The following is a 19,362-nucleotide window of genomic DNA, read 5'->3' as shown; positions in this document are numbered from 1 at the left end:
AATGTGGTCTGTCTGAAGTTGCCGACGATCGCCTGTTGCACTGGGAGTTCACACAGAAGCGCTTCTTGAGAATCTTGGTTCAGGTGGTGCCCAGAATATCTCTAGCTGCTCCATACATACATTTCTTAAAAAATGTGACGTGGTTAATACTCGATGGACCTTCATCAATACTAACAATGAATACCACTTGTCACTAAAATTGCAAAAATGATGGGAGGGTTGAAATTTTTGTCACTATTTCTTAAGAACTGATGCACAGCGAAGCCAAATTTCCTTCTACTTCAGAGATAGTATGGTTGCTATTCAAAAATCTCTGATTTTCGTCAACCAGTGTTGATTCAAAAGAAGAAAGGAGGGGGGGGGGTCACTAGAGACGAAGCTTTTCCCGAATGCAGAAGGAAAGAAATCATCAAAGCTCTTTTTCCTCGCGCTACCTAATGGCGTAAACCAACCATGCGATGGGTCAGCACGGTCGGGTGCAAGTGCCGTCGTCTGCGGCGATGAATTATGGCAGGTTATTCTTCATCCTCATCATCATCTGCCATCGCGCGCTGATCGACGCCCATCATCATAGACAGACAGCCACTATACAACAGGACCAGACCCAGCAGGCACAGTAAGTGGTAGCAGTTTAAGCTCACAGCCAGGTCGGTCGTTGACCTTTCGACTCGCATCGCTTCTCTATTTATAAAAGCAAGTGCATTAGGGCCGCAGCCGAAAAAAAGCAACCGTCCACTTACCTCGATGCAACCCTTGGCGTGCTGCTTGGGGCTGAGGAAAAACGTTCCATCGACTAGCGGGTAGCGGTCAAAGACTAGCATCGGTTCCTCGCAGAGGACGCAGGCCACCCGGCTCTTGTGCTGGGCGGCCAGTGAAGACAGGATAAACAGGCGCGTCTCGTCGTTTCCGTGGTTGCCTTCGTCCTCGATCTGTGCGGGAAAGAAACAAAGCAAAGAAATTGATTAGCAAAGCTCACACATGGTTATCGCACATAAGATGGACACGGGTAGGAATGTGTAATATTTTCATGGACAGTCTGGAAAATGACATGACAAAAGTGCGCGGAGAAAAATTTCATTAATGTGGAATTATCCTTGTCGGACAACCTTTCGCACAGCTGGTGATTCAATTACGAACGAAAGGAAGCCGCTTGCACAATACGTACGATGCGACGACGATCAAAGGGGTTTGTGTCATATCGCAGAACGACGAAAATGCAATACATTTAGGGGGTTTCGCACCGTGAGGTAGGAGGCTGCAAGCAAGGTGGATCAAACGCAGGGAAAATTGGATATTGAAAGAACGTGCGAATGTTCTGCAATAGCAGGTATCTGCCTTTCTAGATCTTCGTTTCGCCTGGACCCGGTTGTGTACGAATTGTATTTTCATTCCTGGCAAAAATATTTCTCTATGGATATTAAAACCCAAATTGGAAATGAGATGAAAATTTAATCATGCCACTTTGAGGCGGGTGCAAACGCGCACACTTGCGAATTGTATGCGTTCCAGGTTTTTCCCAGCAGAGGAAAAGAACCTCCGCTCGTCTGGGTCTTTGAGTGCGATATGTGATGATGATGATGACGACGACGATGCGATGGTTGATGTGGGTTTCGGGTGAGGACCTGACTCTGTCTGTCTGGAAGCATTTGTGACTTTGCGATTCCAAATGGGAAATAAGGAAGTCCCCGGTCCCCGATTCCCGACTGACGTTTCGTTGTTTGCTACATATTTGATATTCTGAAAACCGACATGCTTGATGCGTTGGAAAGTTTGTCTTTTATTGTGCGGATTTTGACCTTTTAGAAACTGCAGTTGAATTTCTGAAAATTTCGTTTGAAAGCGACTTTGAATAAAATTACGTTCTATTATGCAGATTTAGAGTTCCAAAAATCTTTGACAAGAATTTGATTGTGATTCCAACATTTTAATTTTCAGCGTCTTCGATTCAGAGAGTCCTATTCTTAAACTCAGATTTTGAAATTCAAGAAAGATAAATGAACTGTTACATAACAAAATATCGTTTCCATAATCAACTGACCGCTCTTTAACTACTTGAAAATTTCAAGCAATAACACCACCAACTTGAATATGTTTCAACAGCCACATAAGCTCTCGTTGAAACCTTATTCTGCAGCAACCTCCGACACTGTCGCACCCGAAAGGATTCAACCGGCTTTGTCGTATGAACCCACTTCACGCCCTACCAAAAAAAACTTCATAAATAAAATTTAACTTTGACCTGCCATACTGGCCCTTGCTCCGTACCTCCGTTTCCACTTCACAATTCAACGAACCAACGTGATAATCTGCCTCTACACTACAGAATGTGGTCGTTGCTGTTGTTGCACAAGAGGAGCTTTTTCCCACACAAAACTCCAACGCAAGGACTCTGCGCGCGGCAAAGCCACAAAGTAGTCCTCCGACGAGTAACCAAAAAAAAAACTCTGAAAGAAAGATGAGCGATGAGGTGCTATAAAATAACTTTGTTACTTTTTATGTTTTTGTTTTAAAACACTTCAGCCCCGGCGTGGGGTTGCTGTTCTTTTTTCTTTTTGTTCCGCCGGTTGAAGAAGTGGTGCGCGACAATATCACTGAGGCTCAGACAGGCACGTAGACAACCGCCCGCCAGCAGCCGTGGATTCAAAACACGCACTTTCCAGTCATAAGGCACTCGCCGGCAGAAGGAGGAAGGAATCGCGACTCAGGGCTCAGCAGAGTCCGGGAAGGCCTCGCCCCCGCCGTCGTTGGTGCCTCGGAGAAAGCGATTTACCGCGAAAATTTGTGTATCGTGTGCGCGTGGTTATTCCTGCGGATTCGAGCTCAGAACCACGCCAACCAACCACGCCACTGACTGTCAGGGCAGGACGGCTGGTTTGTTATTTCTGTGTCAGATGACGGAGCGCTTTGAATTTTTCGTTTATACGTGTTTAAGACGAAGAGATTTGGGCTTTCGGCAGTATCATCATCATCATCGCCGTCGTCGCGAACCGTACCATTATTGTTGCGTGGTTCGCCGGGTGGATGTTGTTGACCTTCTGCTCAGTGTCGGTCTCTACTTGAAGGAGAACTTGGCCGCCGTTAGCGGCACGGCGGATCGTAAATCTGAAGAAGTGGGAAGCCGTTTCTGGCCCCCAAGAGATGCAAATCTCTGCCAGGCAATTCTGGGAAAATATTGAACTGATAAGCGTACTTGGCGAGGATGATGGTGGTTTCTGTGGGAAGCGACACTTTAAGGGTTTGAGAGAAGAATCGGTTGTAAGGCTGGTTCATTTTCATGAAATGAGTAAGTATAGGATTTGTGCCCAATAATTAAAACTGTTCAGCTGGTCTTCAACGCTCAATCGGTTATATAGCCGGCTCACAATTTCCCCGTGGTTCCAAAGTCATGTCACCATTTTTACACATTCGTATGACTAAAAAAAACTTAAGCAATTGAGGAAGATAGAATTTGAAATCATTCTGCCACATCTTCCCAAAAAGTATATAAACAAGATTCAATGCTTCTTTGCAGTACGGAAAATTCATGATAAAACTGTAAATCAAAATACGACCATTAAAATGCATTGATAGATTCTCAGTTTTGCTGTGGGAAGCAGAAACAAATACAATCGGGTGTTGTTTTGTCTGCGACTGAACTGCTACGGAACTCTAAATACGCAGTCCAACCCACAAAGGATCCACTGGAAACGACAAAAGCTTATCGAAGGAAAATAAAACAAAAGTAGCTCTTTAGGGAAAATGGTGGTATTTTTCTTAGAAATTGCTCTACAAGCATTTCAAGATGTAACATAAGCAATACGACGAGTATTTGGGTTCTCGATTTTCATCCATGCAATTTAGTGGAGCTATTCAATGTTTGAAAGCTTTAACACTGAAACTAACTCAGTGCATGTCCAAGTGATTATTTCGCGAATATTCTTTTCCAAAAACTGTAAAAAAAAACTTCTTAAGGTCACTCCTGACGGAATCCAAGTTTAAAAGTGCTCGCGTTTTCGGGGGCACACCACTCGATACAGAAGCAACGCACAACTGTCATTTTTATTATTTCATGCATGCTGCGCCGCAGCAAAGCTAAATCAACAAAAATGACAGTTGTGCGCGAGCACTTTGGAACTTGGATTCCGTCAGGAGTGACCTTAAGCTTGTGTAATCAAAATTTCAAAATTCAGTAAATACCTCTCCACATGTCGATATTGAACAGTACATCACGTTAAGGACAAATTTTTCGGAATCCATTTTTACTCCACCTCGCTTTTTCAAGGGTACCACATTCAATAATGAAGTAACGAGCAGCTGTTAACTTTTTATTCCACGCTTGCTGCGACGCATGCAAAACTAAAATAAAATATGACAATTATTTGTTGCTTCTTTGTTGAGATTGGTGCCTCTGAAAATGCGAGGCGAAAATTATTTGGATTCTGGACAGTTTCTCCTTAAGCAGACTGGAAGAGACATTGCAATGGGTACTAGATCGAAAAAAAAATCACGTTGCTATGAAAAACAACAACAAAACAAGACTTAGACTTAGTTTCATTTCTTGTTTTTAATGGGTTTGTTATTGTCCAAAAAATGGACTAATCGACTAGAAATTCGAATACAAATAATGACAAAGTGAAAGTGACATCTTAACAAAATGTAACCAGAAGCCCAGAACACATCGGGATAGGGAGAAATTAATATGGGGAGGTCATCGATATGTAGAAATCAAAAATGTATGTGGATAAGAGGGACCGAGAAAACCATTGACATCAACATAGAGATGTACAAAATCGACTTTAGGCCGATACAAACATTTAAGAACTATTTTGTCTCCCCCCTCGTATTTTCTGCCAAAAAATAATATTTTGATGGGGCAACAAAATAAAATTCGGATAATTTTGAGGATTTTCAAAACATTCTTTTACAAATCCGAGGAGTTTTTTTATTTTAATATTTATTTTTGTCAATCCACCCCCCCCCCTTTACCTTTCGGTGACCAGTAGGACAAAATGTTAATTAAATATTTGTAACGGCCTCATTGGAAGAAAAAAAAATTGAAAATGTATTTTTATTTTCAAGTTTTGCAAATTTTAATAGGTAATTCTTTGAAATTAAAAAAAAAATATTGCAGATTTTGAAAAATTTGATTTTTTTTTTAATTTGCAAAGTTTTCTTAAATTCGACATTATGCAACTTTTAGATACAATTTAAGTTATTTGCCTGTTTTCATTTCCTCAACTTTTAGATATGATTGATTTTTATGATAATTGAAAAAAAAAATCAAAAGCTCTAAACTAAGAAAATTTTAGAATGTTTCAACCATCTTTTTCACCATAATTTTTCTTGAACATAAAAAAAATTGAAAATTTGAAAATTTTCATTGGCTGAAAACAGTGTTGCATTTGAACGCGTTCAGTTTGCGTTCAAAAATAATGAACTGAACCCGTGATCATAAAAACTGCACTCGCGTTCCGATCAAAAAACTGAACTCCAAGGAGGCTTTGCCTGAACTCAGTATGAACTCTATCATTCGCTCAAACGTTTGTCAGTTTGCTTACAGCACTGCTTCCAGTTTCCTGTTCAATGAGCAGGTACCTATCTATCAATTCGAAATACATATTTAACCATTAATGTAAAAAATAATATTGACATTTCAATTTATAAATAGTTCAAGAACTTGATGAAACTTTATGTTACCTACATGTCAAGATGCAAGAAATTTTATGAAGAAAAAGCACGAGTAACATTCGGAATGCGATAACAAAAAGATAGAAGAACACCACCGATTCTTCGTATAACAAATAATTACATTTCAAAACTGAGATGTACTTTTTATTTACCATAAATAAAGATTACTCATGTTCCCGATGAAATCCTATAACATAGGGGCGGCTCTTTTAATTTAATCCTTTTCAAACAGACAATAAAAAATATCATGCGTATTTCAGCTATAATGACTCGATTTTTAATAGGGCACTAATGATGTTCAAGAAGAGAAGCCAGATGAATAATATTCCGTTCAATTCCCGTAACTTAAGGAATGTAATTAACTGCTGATTAGTAATAGAGATCAAATGCGATAGTATCAGTAGTTTTCTAACAAATTCAATCTAATTTGATAGGTGATGAACAAGGCCTTACATGTATTTGTGATGATTTTTGAAAAACGTAGTACTATAATAAGAACATTTAAACTTGGTAATATAATTGCTAAGGGTTAAAACTTGCGACGTAACGATTCCATTTTACACTATATTGCTGGAATCAAGACTGGAATAGTAAATACAATCTGCAGGAAATCCGTTCTTAACCAAAACGTCGCTATTTACAGCTCTCGCGTTTTATAAAGGCTGCTTGCTGACTTTTGAAATCTATCGATCCATGCACACAGAAATTAAATTAGAATTTTAAAAATTTATTTGCCAGTCGTTATTGGTGAAAGTATAATATGCTAGGTAACACGTCCCAAGAAACGCTAAACAAATAGAATGTGAAATTTTGCTGGAGAAACCTTATTAATAATAAATCATTTCACTCTTTGTCGTTTAAGGCACCCACATTTTCCAATTTTACTTCAGTATAATTTTGAACGCGTTCAAAAATGAGAACTGAACGCCGCGTTCAAGAGCCGGATGAAAATTTTGAACGATAATCCAAGATTGCTAAGATCAAGTTCAGTTTTTTTGAACGAACAGGCGGTTCTAAGCTCGCGTTCAGTTCAAAATGCAACACTGGCTGAAAAAGCATCCACAAACAGAGCTAACATTAGGAAAATTTGCTCAACATAAAGTCCATTTCGCTCGAGACTTTTGAAGGCTTTTGAATAAGATTGTGAACAATTGTTGCAGTTTTTGACTACTTGGAGTAATAACTAAAAGTAAGAAAGCCGAATGGTGGTAAAATTTTGGGGGAAGCTTCAATATAAAAAGATTGACAACGCTTTATGGCTCAACCACAGCATATTAGTTTAAGGTTTGAGCCACATACGGCACCTGCATTTTTTTATTTAAATTTTTTTCTTCAAAAGTCAGTAAATTAGAATAAAATTGCAAAATTTCGTTGATTTTGGGAATTAACGATTCAATAATGATTATTATTTTCGCTTTTCGGATTTTAATGATTATTTTTTTTTTTTCAAACTTTGTAACTTTTGAAAAGAAGTTTCAAAACATTTTAAAACAAAAGTGTAAATTTAAGTGTAAGTGTAAATTTTTTTTTTCAAACTTTAAACATTCAGGAAAGGGTGTTAAAAAAAGCAAATATAAGAAATTTGTGAGGCATTTTGAACTCTGATGAATTTTCTACTCTTCTGTAGTAAATTTTCAAAATTTCCTTTAACTTGAAAATTCCGAAACGTCTAGAGTTTTGGATTTTTTTTATTAATATCAATATTTCAAAAAAATATTTTACTAGCAAAATTTTCCCAAACTTTTGAAACTGCTAGTTTTCTTAATTAAAATTGCAAAATATAATAATTGCATAACGTCCAAAACGTTCAAAATTGTGTGAATATGTATTTGTGAATTTCTTTCAAAATTGAAATTTTTTGCAAGTTTTTTTTTAGTTTTTTTCATTTTTTGAAAAGTTTTGGAAATTTTCTTTGTTTGCATTTTTTTGGATTAGATTCCTATATTTTCCAAATCATCAAGTTTTGCTTAACTGTATTATCCTTATTTCTTTTTTGAAAATAAATTTTAAATCTCGGTGTAACAACGATTTATTTTATTATTAAAATCTTGAAAATATTTAGAATTATTTGCTAGACTTTTTATTAAATTTAACCAAGATTTTTAAATTTTGTAAAATTTATAATATTTTAAAACTTTGTTATTTTTTTATCGATTGTAATGATGATTATTTTCAAACTTTGTAACTTTTTTTGAAAATAAATTTCAAAACGTTTTAAAACAAAAGTGTTAACAAAAGAAAAAAAATCGTCCGGAAATATTTTTTATAAATTAAAAAAAATTAAAATTTAAAATTTTTAGGAAAAAAAAACTAAATTTTTTTAAAAGTTTAAAATTTAGGAAAAAAAAGGTGTAAAAAAGAAGGAAATTAGAAGGGAGACATTTTTAACTCATTTTCTACTATTCTGTTGTTTTTTTTTGATTCTAGCCATTCTAGGATTCTTAAGTAGCAATATTTTGTTTCCAAAGTTTTCTTAAATTTTTGTAGTTATTCAATTTTTTACATACACATTTTTTTTAGAAAAGAAAAACCGAAATTCTATCAATATTTAACACTTTGAAAATTTTCAATTTAAGGTACGATATTTCGGATTTTTTTTCTTCTTACGGAAAGCTTTTTAAACTTTTATTTATAAAAAAAATTAACATTTTACAAAGCTTTCGTTTTTTTCAATAATTTAGGAGAAGTTATTTCTGTTTTTCTTATTATTAAAAATATGTATTGAAAATTTTCTACAATCTTGGAATGGGCAACATTTTTGAAACTATTTTGTTCGTAGTTTTGTTTCTTTTTCATAGCTTAAACATTTTCAAAACAGTTGAAATTTTCATCAATAATTCTGTATTTCCCATTTAGAGGTGTGCGCCGGTCCAATATTCATCGGCGGCGGCGTTTGTCAGAATTTTGGTCGGCGGCGGCGGCGTTTTCGGCGTCACGCCGATAGCCATTTTAGCCGGCGGCGGCGTGCATCGGCGGGGCGTTTTTTTTATCACGTCCCTTATTTTTTTTGCCTTTTTCCTAAATATTTATTTGGAAATTATTTAGGACAAATCAAGCATCCGAAAGATATTCAATTTGCAAAAAAAAACTAACCGCGATGGAGGTTTGTACTCTGATGGCTTTTCCGCAAATGTGACCTTTAAGTGGTCTTGTTGTGTAGGGGTTATCACGCCTATCTAGAGAGTAGGAGGTTGAGAGTTCCAGTCCCTCCAAGACACGTGGATTCTTTTTCGCAAATTTCATATCAATTTGTCCATTTTGAAACATGTGCTGTGCATATGCACAGCCAAGATATTCAACAAAAAAAAGGTTTTCGAGTTGCCGAATAATATGCAGTTAATTGTAATTTTCCTCGGGAACTACTCTGAAGTTTAGACAAATCTATGGAATTACCAAGAGAAGCTTTCAGCAAAAAATTCGTCATGAGAAACTCGTCAGAATTTTCACGAGAAATTGTTCTAAATTTCTACAGGAAAATCCTCGGAATATACACGGAAAGTTCTTGTCGAGTTTCTGTTGAGTATTCTTCGAAATTTACTTCATAATTGTAGGAAAGTGCGACTGATAGAATGGGTGTTTTAAAGTTGGCTTGCTCAGACTAAAATAATTAGTCTCCGGAATTTGACGGGAACTTTAATAGAATTTCCGCGAATAATTGTTCAAAATGTAGATTTTAATATGAAAAATCTTTGCATTTAAACTAGAGATGGGCGCTCCGCTCAGGAGCTGTTCCAAAGATACGCTTCCTTACATTGAGCTGATGAGCCATGGATCTTTTTTTAAGAAGCCCAGCTCAGCAGCTCACTTTAAATTGATGAAATCATTGACAAACACGCGCCTAGAGAAACTCCCTCGAGTGTACGCACTCGAGTACGCGCGCTGTTGAATTTTGTACAGCACAAACGAAAATACCACGCTCGCGGTACACAACACATGCGAGCTTGTATGAGCATTCCAGTACAGTACCACGCACGTGCTGATTGTTTATTATTTGCACCTCAAGCACCATCAAGCCAAGCGACAGCACCATCTAGCCAAGCAACAGAAATCATTTCTGCTGCAGAGAGGAATAACAAATATACAAGCAAAATTAATCTAGCTTGCCGTCTATTTCTTAACCCATACCCACATACTCGGCGCTACGAACGGACACACAAAAGATACCTAGTAGTGCGGTAGCGAACGAACTGTACCAAGCAAAAGATCCGAAGATCCGAACAATTCTCAGTTCCGCTCATGTCGTCGTCCAGCTCGAAATTGTTGTGACATGGAAGCGAGAGCTGCGCCACTAGCTCAGATCCGTGCGACACGGATCTCGATCCGGATCAGTCGCGACCAATTCTAGCGAGCGAACCGTGTGGTTCAAACGAACCGAACTGGGAGCTGTGTCTTGCACGGAGTGGATCTTTTACTTGCGACGGGTTTTCCCGCCAGCATACTGCTACATGTGCACTCGGTTTGTTTGTAGTACCATGCTCTGTATTTTTTTACTCTCTTGTTTTTATTTCTCTCGCATTTCGGGAACCAATATAGATGAATGGGCTCGCTTGTATGAAAATTTCAACTACGCATGGTTAGAAGGGTTAGAAGCGCGCGCAAACAATGCATTGATTTACTGCACCCAGTATGAAGAGAAAACTTATGACACGTGATATGGTTCATATACATATCAGAGATTAGGGACTGAATTATTCAAATTAACGATTTGAGAAACGTTATCAACAAAATGTAACTTAGAATTATGCATAGAAAATAATGTTGAGTTAGTTTTTGTATAGAAATAAATGTGATGGTTCTAAATGAACTCCTAGACTTCAAAACTAGAAAAAAAGGTCAGAAAAAGCGTAATAAATGTTATTAGTTTAAAATTGTCGGTTTTTCAATAGAAATTATTACCTCACTGTAGCTTAACATTTTAAAAATTTCAAAGTGAGGTAAATAGATGAATGATGAATGAATGAATAAATTAATGAATGACATCAATTTTTCAAATTTTTGAACAATAATTAAAATAATAATATTATCAATTATGTTTTAATAAATGTAGCATTAAAGAACTGAAGAGCTGATCCAAGGAGCTGACTCTTTTAAATGACCTGAACGGATCAGATCCGCTCACTGCAATGAGCTGTTTTGCCCATCTCTAATTTAAACGGAAAATTGTTCGGAATTTTTAAGGAATTTTAGGAAATTCTTTGTACAATAGATGTTTGACAACTGAAACTTATTCAACTGCAATGCTTTCTAACTGCAATTTAATAGTTACATCAGTTTTGTAGTTATCGGACCGCTAAACTTCGAAACGATTTTAAATTCGATGATAGCTGCATTGCGCTGAACAATCAAATGTACTTATATTGCATCTGAAGTTGTCGGACGTAACAATAGTTGGACGTTTAGAATGTTTAGAACTGCATTCGCTAACTAAAACGAAAACATGTTGCAGTTATCGAACGACTAGTGTATTGTCCATAAGACATTCTTGGGAAATTCAGTTGGCCGAAAGCGTCAAGCGGCCGAACTGATAATTTGGCCGAAAAAATCGTTTACCCTAACAGGTCGTTTGGCCGAATAGGTCATCTAATCAAATCCTATTAAGCTGAACTTAACGTTTATCCGCAACTATTATCAGGTCGAAAATGGTTTGACAAAAAATGTAGTTTGGCCGAAAGCGACATACAGCCAAAAAGAACATTCGGCCGAACTGGTAAATAATCATTAGACCGAAAATGCCGTTTGGTAGGAATGGTCATTTGACACGAAAATATCCTTTCTGCAAAATACCCTTCCGGCCAAATGGCAATTTCTGTCAAATGACCTATTCGGCCGAACTTGTTTTTTTATTCAATTCCGTCAAACGACACTTTTTGAAGAAGGTTGTCTTGCAGACAGGACATTTTTGGGCCAAATGGCTCTTTTTCCCAAATGACAATCAACCGGCATTTTTTGTAATAAATATTGTGAGCTAATAGAGCAATTCAACCAAAAATGGTCTTCTACAATAAAAAACTAGCTTATTCAGCCCTAATTGTTTGTTGGGTATTCAGTCAAACGACTTTTTCAGCCTGTTAGGACAAACTGTTACGGTCAAAATCCGGCCAAATGTTCCTGTACGTCGCTTACGACTCAACTACATTTTCTGTCAAACCTGTTTCGACCAGATAACAGTTACCGTTAAACGCTTAGTTCTGCTAATGGTACTCGGCTAGATTACTTTTGGCCTAAAAGCCAGTATCGACTTAAAAGTAGAGAGGCTACGAAATTTTGTTCAATGGTCAAATGACATTTTCCGCTGAATGGCCCATTCTGTCAAAAACCTTTTCGGCCAAACAGCATTTTCGGCCAACGATGCTTTCGGCCAGACGACCTGTTAGGACAAACGGCTTTCTGTGCCAAATTACCCGTCTGTCGCCTTCCGTCAATGGAATTTCCCAAGAATTTCTTATCGAAAATAGAAAGAATGTTTTGAAGTAATCCAAAAACATTTCTTGAAAATTCCGAGCAATTTTCCAAAGAATTTTCCGTTGAAATCTACATTTTGAACCATCTTCTGCAGAAACTTTGAAGAATTGGAAATGCCGGAGTTAATCTAGCCGTCTAGTGATGAACTTCTCCCTGCGAAAAAAAGCAATCTAATAAAGAATAAAAAAAAACTAACCATCTTAAATGATCTAGATTGAGGAAGTGTAAATTTCGAAAAATTCTCAACAGAACTTTCCGTGCATATTCTGAATATTTTCCTAAGGAAATTTTGAACAACTTCCCGTGAAAACTCTGAAAATAATTTCCAAATGAATATTCTTGAAAAACTTGAAGAATTTTCTGACGAAATTCAAAAGATTCTCCCGTTAATGTGGTGAAAATATCCGAAATGACCGATTCAGCCGAACTTTCGATCGAATGTTCATTTCGGTCAAATGGCCCTTTCGACCAAATGACTATTTTAGCCTATTAAGCTTTTCATCTAACAATTTCTTTCAGCCAAAGAAACTATCCGACCAAATGACATTCTATGCTAGATACCCTAGCAAAGTATGAAAATGTAATGAGTGCATATTTAAAACATATTGTGATTTTGACTTAAAATTGATTCATAATTTGTTTTCAAATATGAATAATCATGATTGATTACATATTTTGATCTAATTTTGCTGTAGATTACTAAACTGCATGATATGACATCAAACTGTGTACTTGTTTTGTTATCGGAAACAAATATCAAAATTAGTTTTCTATTTGCTCTCAATGACAGCAGGAATAGCTTTCGATTTGATGTCACAGTAAGACTTTTCTGCTATACGTTTTGTTACTCAACCGTTAAAACGACCAAAAAGATATCAAGTTAAGTAATAATAATCCATTATTTCACAACATTGAAACAAGTTATCGATTTGCTCTCAATCTTTGCTCGGATGAGGCTTCTACCAAATAGTCTTTTCGGTTAAACGACATATTCGGCGAAACAACTTTCAGCCTTGTGATCTCCTTCCATATGGCTTTCTGCTGAACGCCTCTTTTCCATTCAAAAATTAATTTCAATGGTAAATTCTTTGCATTTCAAAGAGAAATCCTTCGCAATTTACACACAAAGTTTTTCTTAGTTTTTACGGAGTGATTTTCAAAAATTCAAGTAGAAATTGTATGGGATTTACATGGAAATCATTGGTATCTTCACGGAAAAATCTCTGATGTTTCAACGTGATGGATTAGGAAATTATACAGGAAATCCATTGAATGTTCAGAATTTCCACTTCCACTTCCAAAATTCTGCGGACATCTTCAAATTTGTATCGGCGTGGAAAATTATAGATAAGCGGCGTGACAATTTTTAAACGGCGGCGCGCCGATGCAAAAATGTCGGCGGCGGCGGCGTGCCAAAAACTGCCGGCGGCGGCGGCGTGGCGCGGCGGCGCACACCTCTATTCCCATTCTTACGAGCATTGTTCAATTGTTGAGTTTTTTGTTTGTTTTTATTTGACACTAGCAGACCGAACAAACTTCGTTTCGCCTAAAATTGATTTTTTCTCTGTTTTTGTTTAATTTGTATGGGAGCCCTACTTTCCAAATGGGGAGGGGTCATACTAAGTACCTTCCGCACCCTGCATACAAATTTTCACGCTTAACGGTTCAGTAGTTTCGGAGTCTATAAGGTTCAGACAGACAGAAATTCATTTTTATGTATATAGATTACAAAAAGCTTTACACTTTTTATTATTTAAAATTATGAATAGTTTTGCTGTTCATAAGAATTTTGAAATTTTCAAATTCCAACAATTCCTTGATTTCAATGAATTTTGAAAGTTTTCCTCGCTATCAAAATATTTGAAATATGCAAATATTGAAAAAAAAAACAAATAAATATTTTTCCCTTTTTTATTTTTTTTATTCTAACAGTTTTAAAAAATCTCTTCAATCTTACATTCTAAGTCTAAGAATTTTTTTGGAATTAACAATAGTTTGGATATTTTATTAAATCTAAAAAAAATTACTTTAGGTTAAGTGCGCGATGAATCGTGTTATCGTTCTGAACGTCGGATTGCCCGACAAGTGAAAAAAAAAACTTATTCCAAGAGAAACTAAATAATCAGGGCGCAATGGAACATGTCATTGTTCACAGAGCTGGCATTTCCTCACACACTGTGCACAATGAGGAGATTTTAATACACACCACAGAGAGTGACGCTGATACTCATCGTGTAGCAAAGCCAACACGGTGAGTGAGGACGAAGACGAAGAGTGAGAGAATCATTCCGGTGAGAGCTGGGCCAGCACAAAGTTGTGCCACTTAGTGCAATATTCTTGGAAACGATTTCGTTTTCTATGAAGCTCGCTGAAATTTTTTGGAACACTAACATACTTTGCTTTTGAAAATTAATTAACTAACGTCGAGGTTTAATATAGTTTGGCGCTCCATGCTAAATTGGCGAATGAAGATTGAATAAAAAAGATTAAGAAGAAGAAGAAGCTAAAAGATGATATTTGAAAGGAATGGCATGGGAAAGCAAACGGTTAAATTTTTAAAACGCTTCTCGAAAATTCTAGAAGCAATTTAGATAAATGCGATTAGCAGTACGGGGATGAACTTTCCTTATATTGAATAAAAACACATAATTTCGATTTTGAATTTTATTCTGTGATATTGCACTGATGTCTAGAATTTGTGAGAAGAGTTTTATAAATTTCACCGAGTGCTTTCCCGTGCCATTTTTTCTAATATCTGTCGGCTTCTTCTTCTTCATGCAACCTTTATTCGCCTGGAGACGGAAGGGGAATTAAATCTGTTTGTTTTTAGCTTGGCGTAAATCATAAATCTTTTCTAAAACTATCTTACACAGAATTGTGCAAAATAAACAGTGTTTTTCAATGAAATTGTGTGAAAACTTTCATACAGCCGTGAACATTATTCTGAAGGTTGTAGACAGCAGGAGTACATTGGGCATGATGCTAACATCAAGAAAAAATTTAGCACTGAAATGAAATAATGGAACTTTATATAAATTCAATGTTTTCTGTTCTTGTTCCGAATTTAGAACCTTTCTATTTACCAAGATTACCTGACGGAAATTGTATTTAGAAATCGTCTCGTCAGTAACTTATTTTAAAGCAGGTGCAATTGCTTCTAAATAGTTTTTCCCACAAACAAAGCCAGCAAAAACAAAAATATCTTATTACGCATAAATAGTATCAACAGCTACGTTTAACTTTCTTTGACAATGTTTATTTTCATTCTGTTTGATTCACCGTTTTGTCAAAACTCATTGAGGAACACGGTGTGTTTATTTCATCATTTATCCTCAACTCTTCGTGTCTGACAAATGCATTCGATGCAGAGTAGAAACACAAAGAGGACTCACTGCGTTGTGGAAGAGAAAAAATGAGCGATAAGCGAAACACACTCTCTGCGGTCTTTTTGAGGAGTGCAGAAGACACGCACATTTCGACTACTCTGAGGAGTATGCCAGCCCTGATTGTTCAGAGCCTTGGGTCTTCCGCGAAGTGAAGAAGTCTCCTTGGAAGAGCAGATAGTTAACAGAGCGCGATGGATCGTCTTATCGTTCGGAACGCCGGGTTGTCCGCGAAGTGAAAAAAAATTGCTCCGGGAAACAGATAACTAACCAGTGTGACATGAAACGTGTTATCGTTCTGTACGCCGTGTTCCGCGAAGCGCAAAAAATCTGCTTTGATCTGCTTTGAAAACTCATGATTAATTAGTGCGCGACGGATCATGAGTAGAACATTTTCAATGCGTATTAATGTAACCCATCCCATTTGTCGCATCACGTACCGAAGTGTATTCAGATAAAATATCCTTGCTAGTTATCACAACATCCTATCCCAAGGCAATCATAGAGACGCAGAGGTATTTTGCAAAATTTTAAAAATTAGTTGATTTTTAATGAATTTTACAAATTTTTAGATTTTTTGGTTGGCGAATTTTTTTTTACCCTCAAAGAATTGTGTAATTTTTAAATTGTTTAATTATTTACAAATATCTTCTTAAATCAGATTTCTTCAAGTTGTTAAGAATCATTTTCCAGTTGGCGATATTTTTTTCTTATTTTCTGGAATGTTCAATAACTCAATTTTATTCAAATTTTTAAAATTAATTGTTTTTCTATTGTTCCGTTTTTTTATTTAATATTTCTAAAAATTTAGAAATTTTTCAAAAATGTCGAATTTATTGAAATTTATCAAATCAAACATATATAAATACACAGGATTTTGTTTTTACACGATTTTTTTTCGCTCGTATTTTTGATCGTGTGACTACAATTTACAACCAAACTCTTCGCAACATGTTTAAAAAAATCCAGAATAAATCGAAGAAAAATCACATGATAATTAATATGCGTTAAACATTTAGGATGAGTGGAAAATTGAGAAAATGTAAATCGCGTAAAAACAAAATCCAGTGTACAATAAATCATATCTATTCAAGCGCATTTTGCTCTCGATTTTTTAATTTTTTTTTAACGATTTGCGGTTTTTTCTTGAAAATTGTCTTTTTTGATATATGAAAAGTGTCACAAACATGTTTTTAATTAGTTCGTTTATTAGGTAGGCTCAGTCATATATGACACTTTGCGGAGCCACATTGCTTTAGCGTGATATTTCTTCTTCTTATAATTATTGGCATTACATCCCCACACTGGGACAGAGCCGTTTCGCAGCTTAGTGTTCATTAAGCACTTCCACAGTTATTAACTGCGAGGTTTCTAAGCCAATTTACCATTTTTGCATTCGTATATAATGAGGCTAGCACGATGATACTTTTATGCCCAGGGAAGTCGAGACAATTTCCAATCCGAAAATTGCCTAGACCGGCACCGGGAATCGAACCCAGCCACCCTCAGCATGTTCTTGCTTTGTAGCCGCGCGTCTTACCGCACGGCTAAGGAGGGCCCAGCGTGATATTTAGAATTCTTATTAACAGTTAGTAGGGGTAGGACGTAGACCAAAATACGTGTGCCGACTCAAGTTTAGAAAATTGCGTAATTTAATCGTAAAATCGATTCATATTCAGAGATATCTTTGATCTCAATAACTGCTCAATATAGAATGCTCTTGATTCGTACATGATAGAATAGATTCAAACAATTATCTAATTATCTCAGAATCCACTAACGAACTTTAATTTGAACTTCACGAAAATAAGTTTTTGAAGTTTGTATTGCAAAAATGTTAAGAATTTTTTGTTCACAAAATAAGACAGACCTGATCACACAAAGACAAGCGAATAACCTCCACACCGTAGTGAACATTACATTAAAGCATAACAAAAAAAGTCCTCAGCAAGTCCTCTTTGATCCTTTTGGCAGCGGCAATCGAAAGTTTTTCATTTGTGCAAATTTCCGCAAATATTGTCCATGATTTATTTCCTTAACGAGTTTCTTGACTTTTCTTCCAAAGCTCCCACACAACACCATTCGCATCGAGAGAGATAGAGAGTGAGCAAAAAAGGTGGACTGTTTAAAAAGAAATTATTCTACCCTCGTTCCGCCGAATTTTCGTGTCTCGTTTTCCAAGACTTTTCTTTTTCGCCTCGTTCCGTTTCACTAATGGTTCTCGGTTTGCACGCTCTGCCACTACTGCGGAGCTTACGCCGGCAAGCAAAAGCACATTCCACTTCTAAAGGAAACAACCTCCTCACAGTTTCGAAATAAAAACCGGTGAATGTCTCTTTTCTTCCAGTTTAGTGCCACAGCATCCATAAGATTCTTATCGGCAACGACTGTCCCTTTCTGGTCCGCCTCGCTCGACACCGCAATCACCCACCGTTTGACCCGACCGAGCAGCCCGGTTCTCCTTCCCCGTCGGAACAGCTGCAATCTCGTTAAAAATGCATGGAACCAGTTTAAAATATTTAAAATAGCTGCTTTTAATATTTACACCTACACTTTGGAGTACTTTTTTTTCTCCTTCCCATGCAAATCTTCCCACAGAACGAGATAACGACGAGACTCGCAGCAAAATGAGCAACAAAAGGGATGCCGCCACCTGGCTGGATTCTGTACTGATTTTCCGCACCACCGGGAAAAACGGGTATCGTCTTCTTCGTCAGGTGCTTAATGTTCTCGGCGAGAATTTAAAATAATATTTATCCTTTTTCATATACCCTTCCCCCAGCATCTCGTTTTCTCATCATCATCAGCAGGGAAAGTCATTTCACTTTGGGTGTCTCCTCATTTGAATGGTAAACCAGCAACCGTAGTTGTTGTTGCTGGTTGCTGTTTCTGTGAAGATGAAGGTGTTTGCTTGCATCCTTAGAGGAAGGCACCCGTAATCAGATTCCGAAATCGTTTAATTTTGCGCACCGACCGCTTTTTGTACCGAGCAACAAGGAAATTAGCTGATCCTGAAAACTACGGGGCGCAACGCAGATCTCCGGAAAGTGCAGGTGTTCGGTACATTGATTTTGTTCTCTTACGTGGGCCAACGGAAACTAAGCTACACACTGCTTCAGCAAATATGCATTAGAATTAAATTTCCCGTTCGTTACACTTGGCTATTATTGCAAGTTCTCGACGCGAAACCCCAGCAAAGATATGTAGATTCAACCAAGCACATAAATACACAAAGACTTTCCCCACTGCTGCTGCTGCTGGTGTTGCATTTTCCGGAAAACGAGAGTGCATAGACGACGTCGTCGTGCGAAGCCGGAAGCGGGTTTCCAGAAAGCGAAGAAGAGGAAATCCTATTACCCCGCACATTGCAAGCATGACTTTTTATCGTGGCGAAGGGAGCGGTGAACTTATGGGTGGTGGAAAGTTGTTGGTTGTGTATACCACCCACGCATGGGGGGGGGGGGGCGAATTGATTGAGATACAGTGTTAACAAAGGAAGCGGAAATGCAGAATCACCTGGGGATTTGAGCTGCATCTCGGGTGGAGAAGTAGTTGCTGACAGTCTTGCAAAATGTCGTGACCATCACCAGATGATCAGATATGAAAACAAAAACCACCACGCTTTTAAACGATGTTCTTTACTGACAATCACTGCAAGCGCATCGTGACATGTAGAAGCTGACACGTGAATACCTTCGGTAAGCATGACACCCAGATTGACAACCACAAGCTGAGCGCCATAAAGAGCATCAGGTCGGTCAGCTGTCAAAAGTGCAGGTGAGCACCGTTATTGATTGATTTTGTTGTCGTTTGATTGGACTGACGTCGTTTTTAATTGATAAATTGGATA

General features: G+C 37.2%; 1 protein-coding gene across 5 annotated transcripts in view; it reads right to left on the bottom strand.

Annotated features, from left to right (window-relative positions):
- The window catches only part of LOC134205089 (headcase protein), a 288,226-nt gene that overhangs the window by 13,586 nt on the left and 255,278 nt on the right, over positions 1–19,362 (bottom strand). For all 5 annotated transcript variants that reach the window (XM_062680003.1, XM_062679999.1, XM_062680001.1 and 2 more), the window contains one exon: positions 741–929. In XM_062680003.1, coding sequence (XP_062535987.1) covers positions 741–929 — 189 coding nt within the window. The remainder of the gene's footprint in view (positions 1–740; positions 930–19,362) is intronic.

This window comes from Armigeres subalbatus, chromosome 1 (assembly GCF_024139115.2).
Source record: "Armigeres subalbatus isolate Guangzhou_Male chromosome 1, GZ_Asu_2, whole genome shotgun sequence".
NCBI classification, from domain to species: Eukaryota; Metazoa; Arthropoda; class Insecta; order Diptera; family Culicidae; genus Armigeres; species Armigeres subalbatus.
Note: the sequence above shows the minus strand (reverse complement) of the source record. Positions and strands in the feature narration are given on the sequence as shown.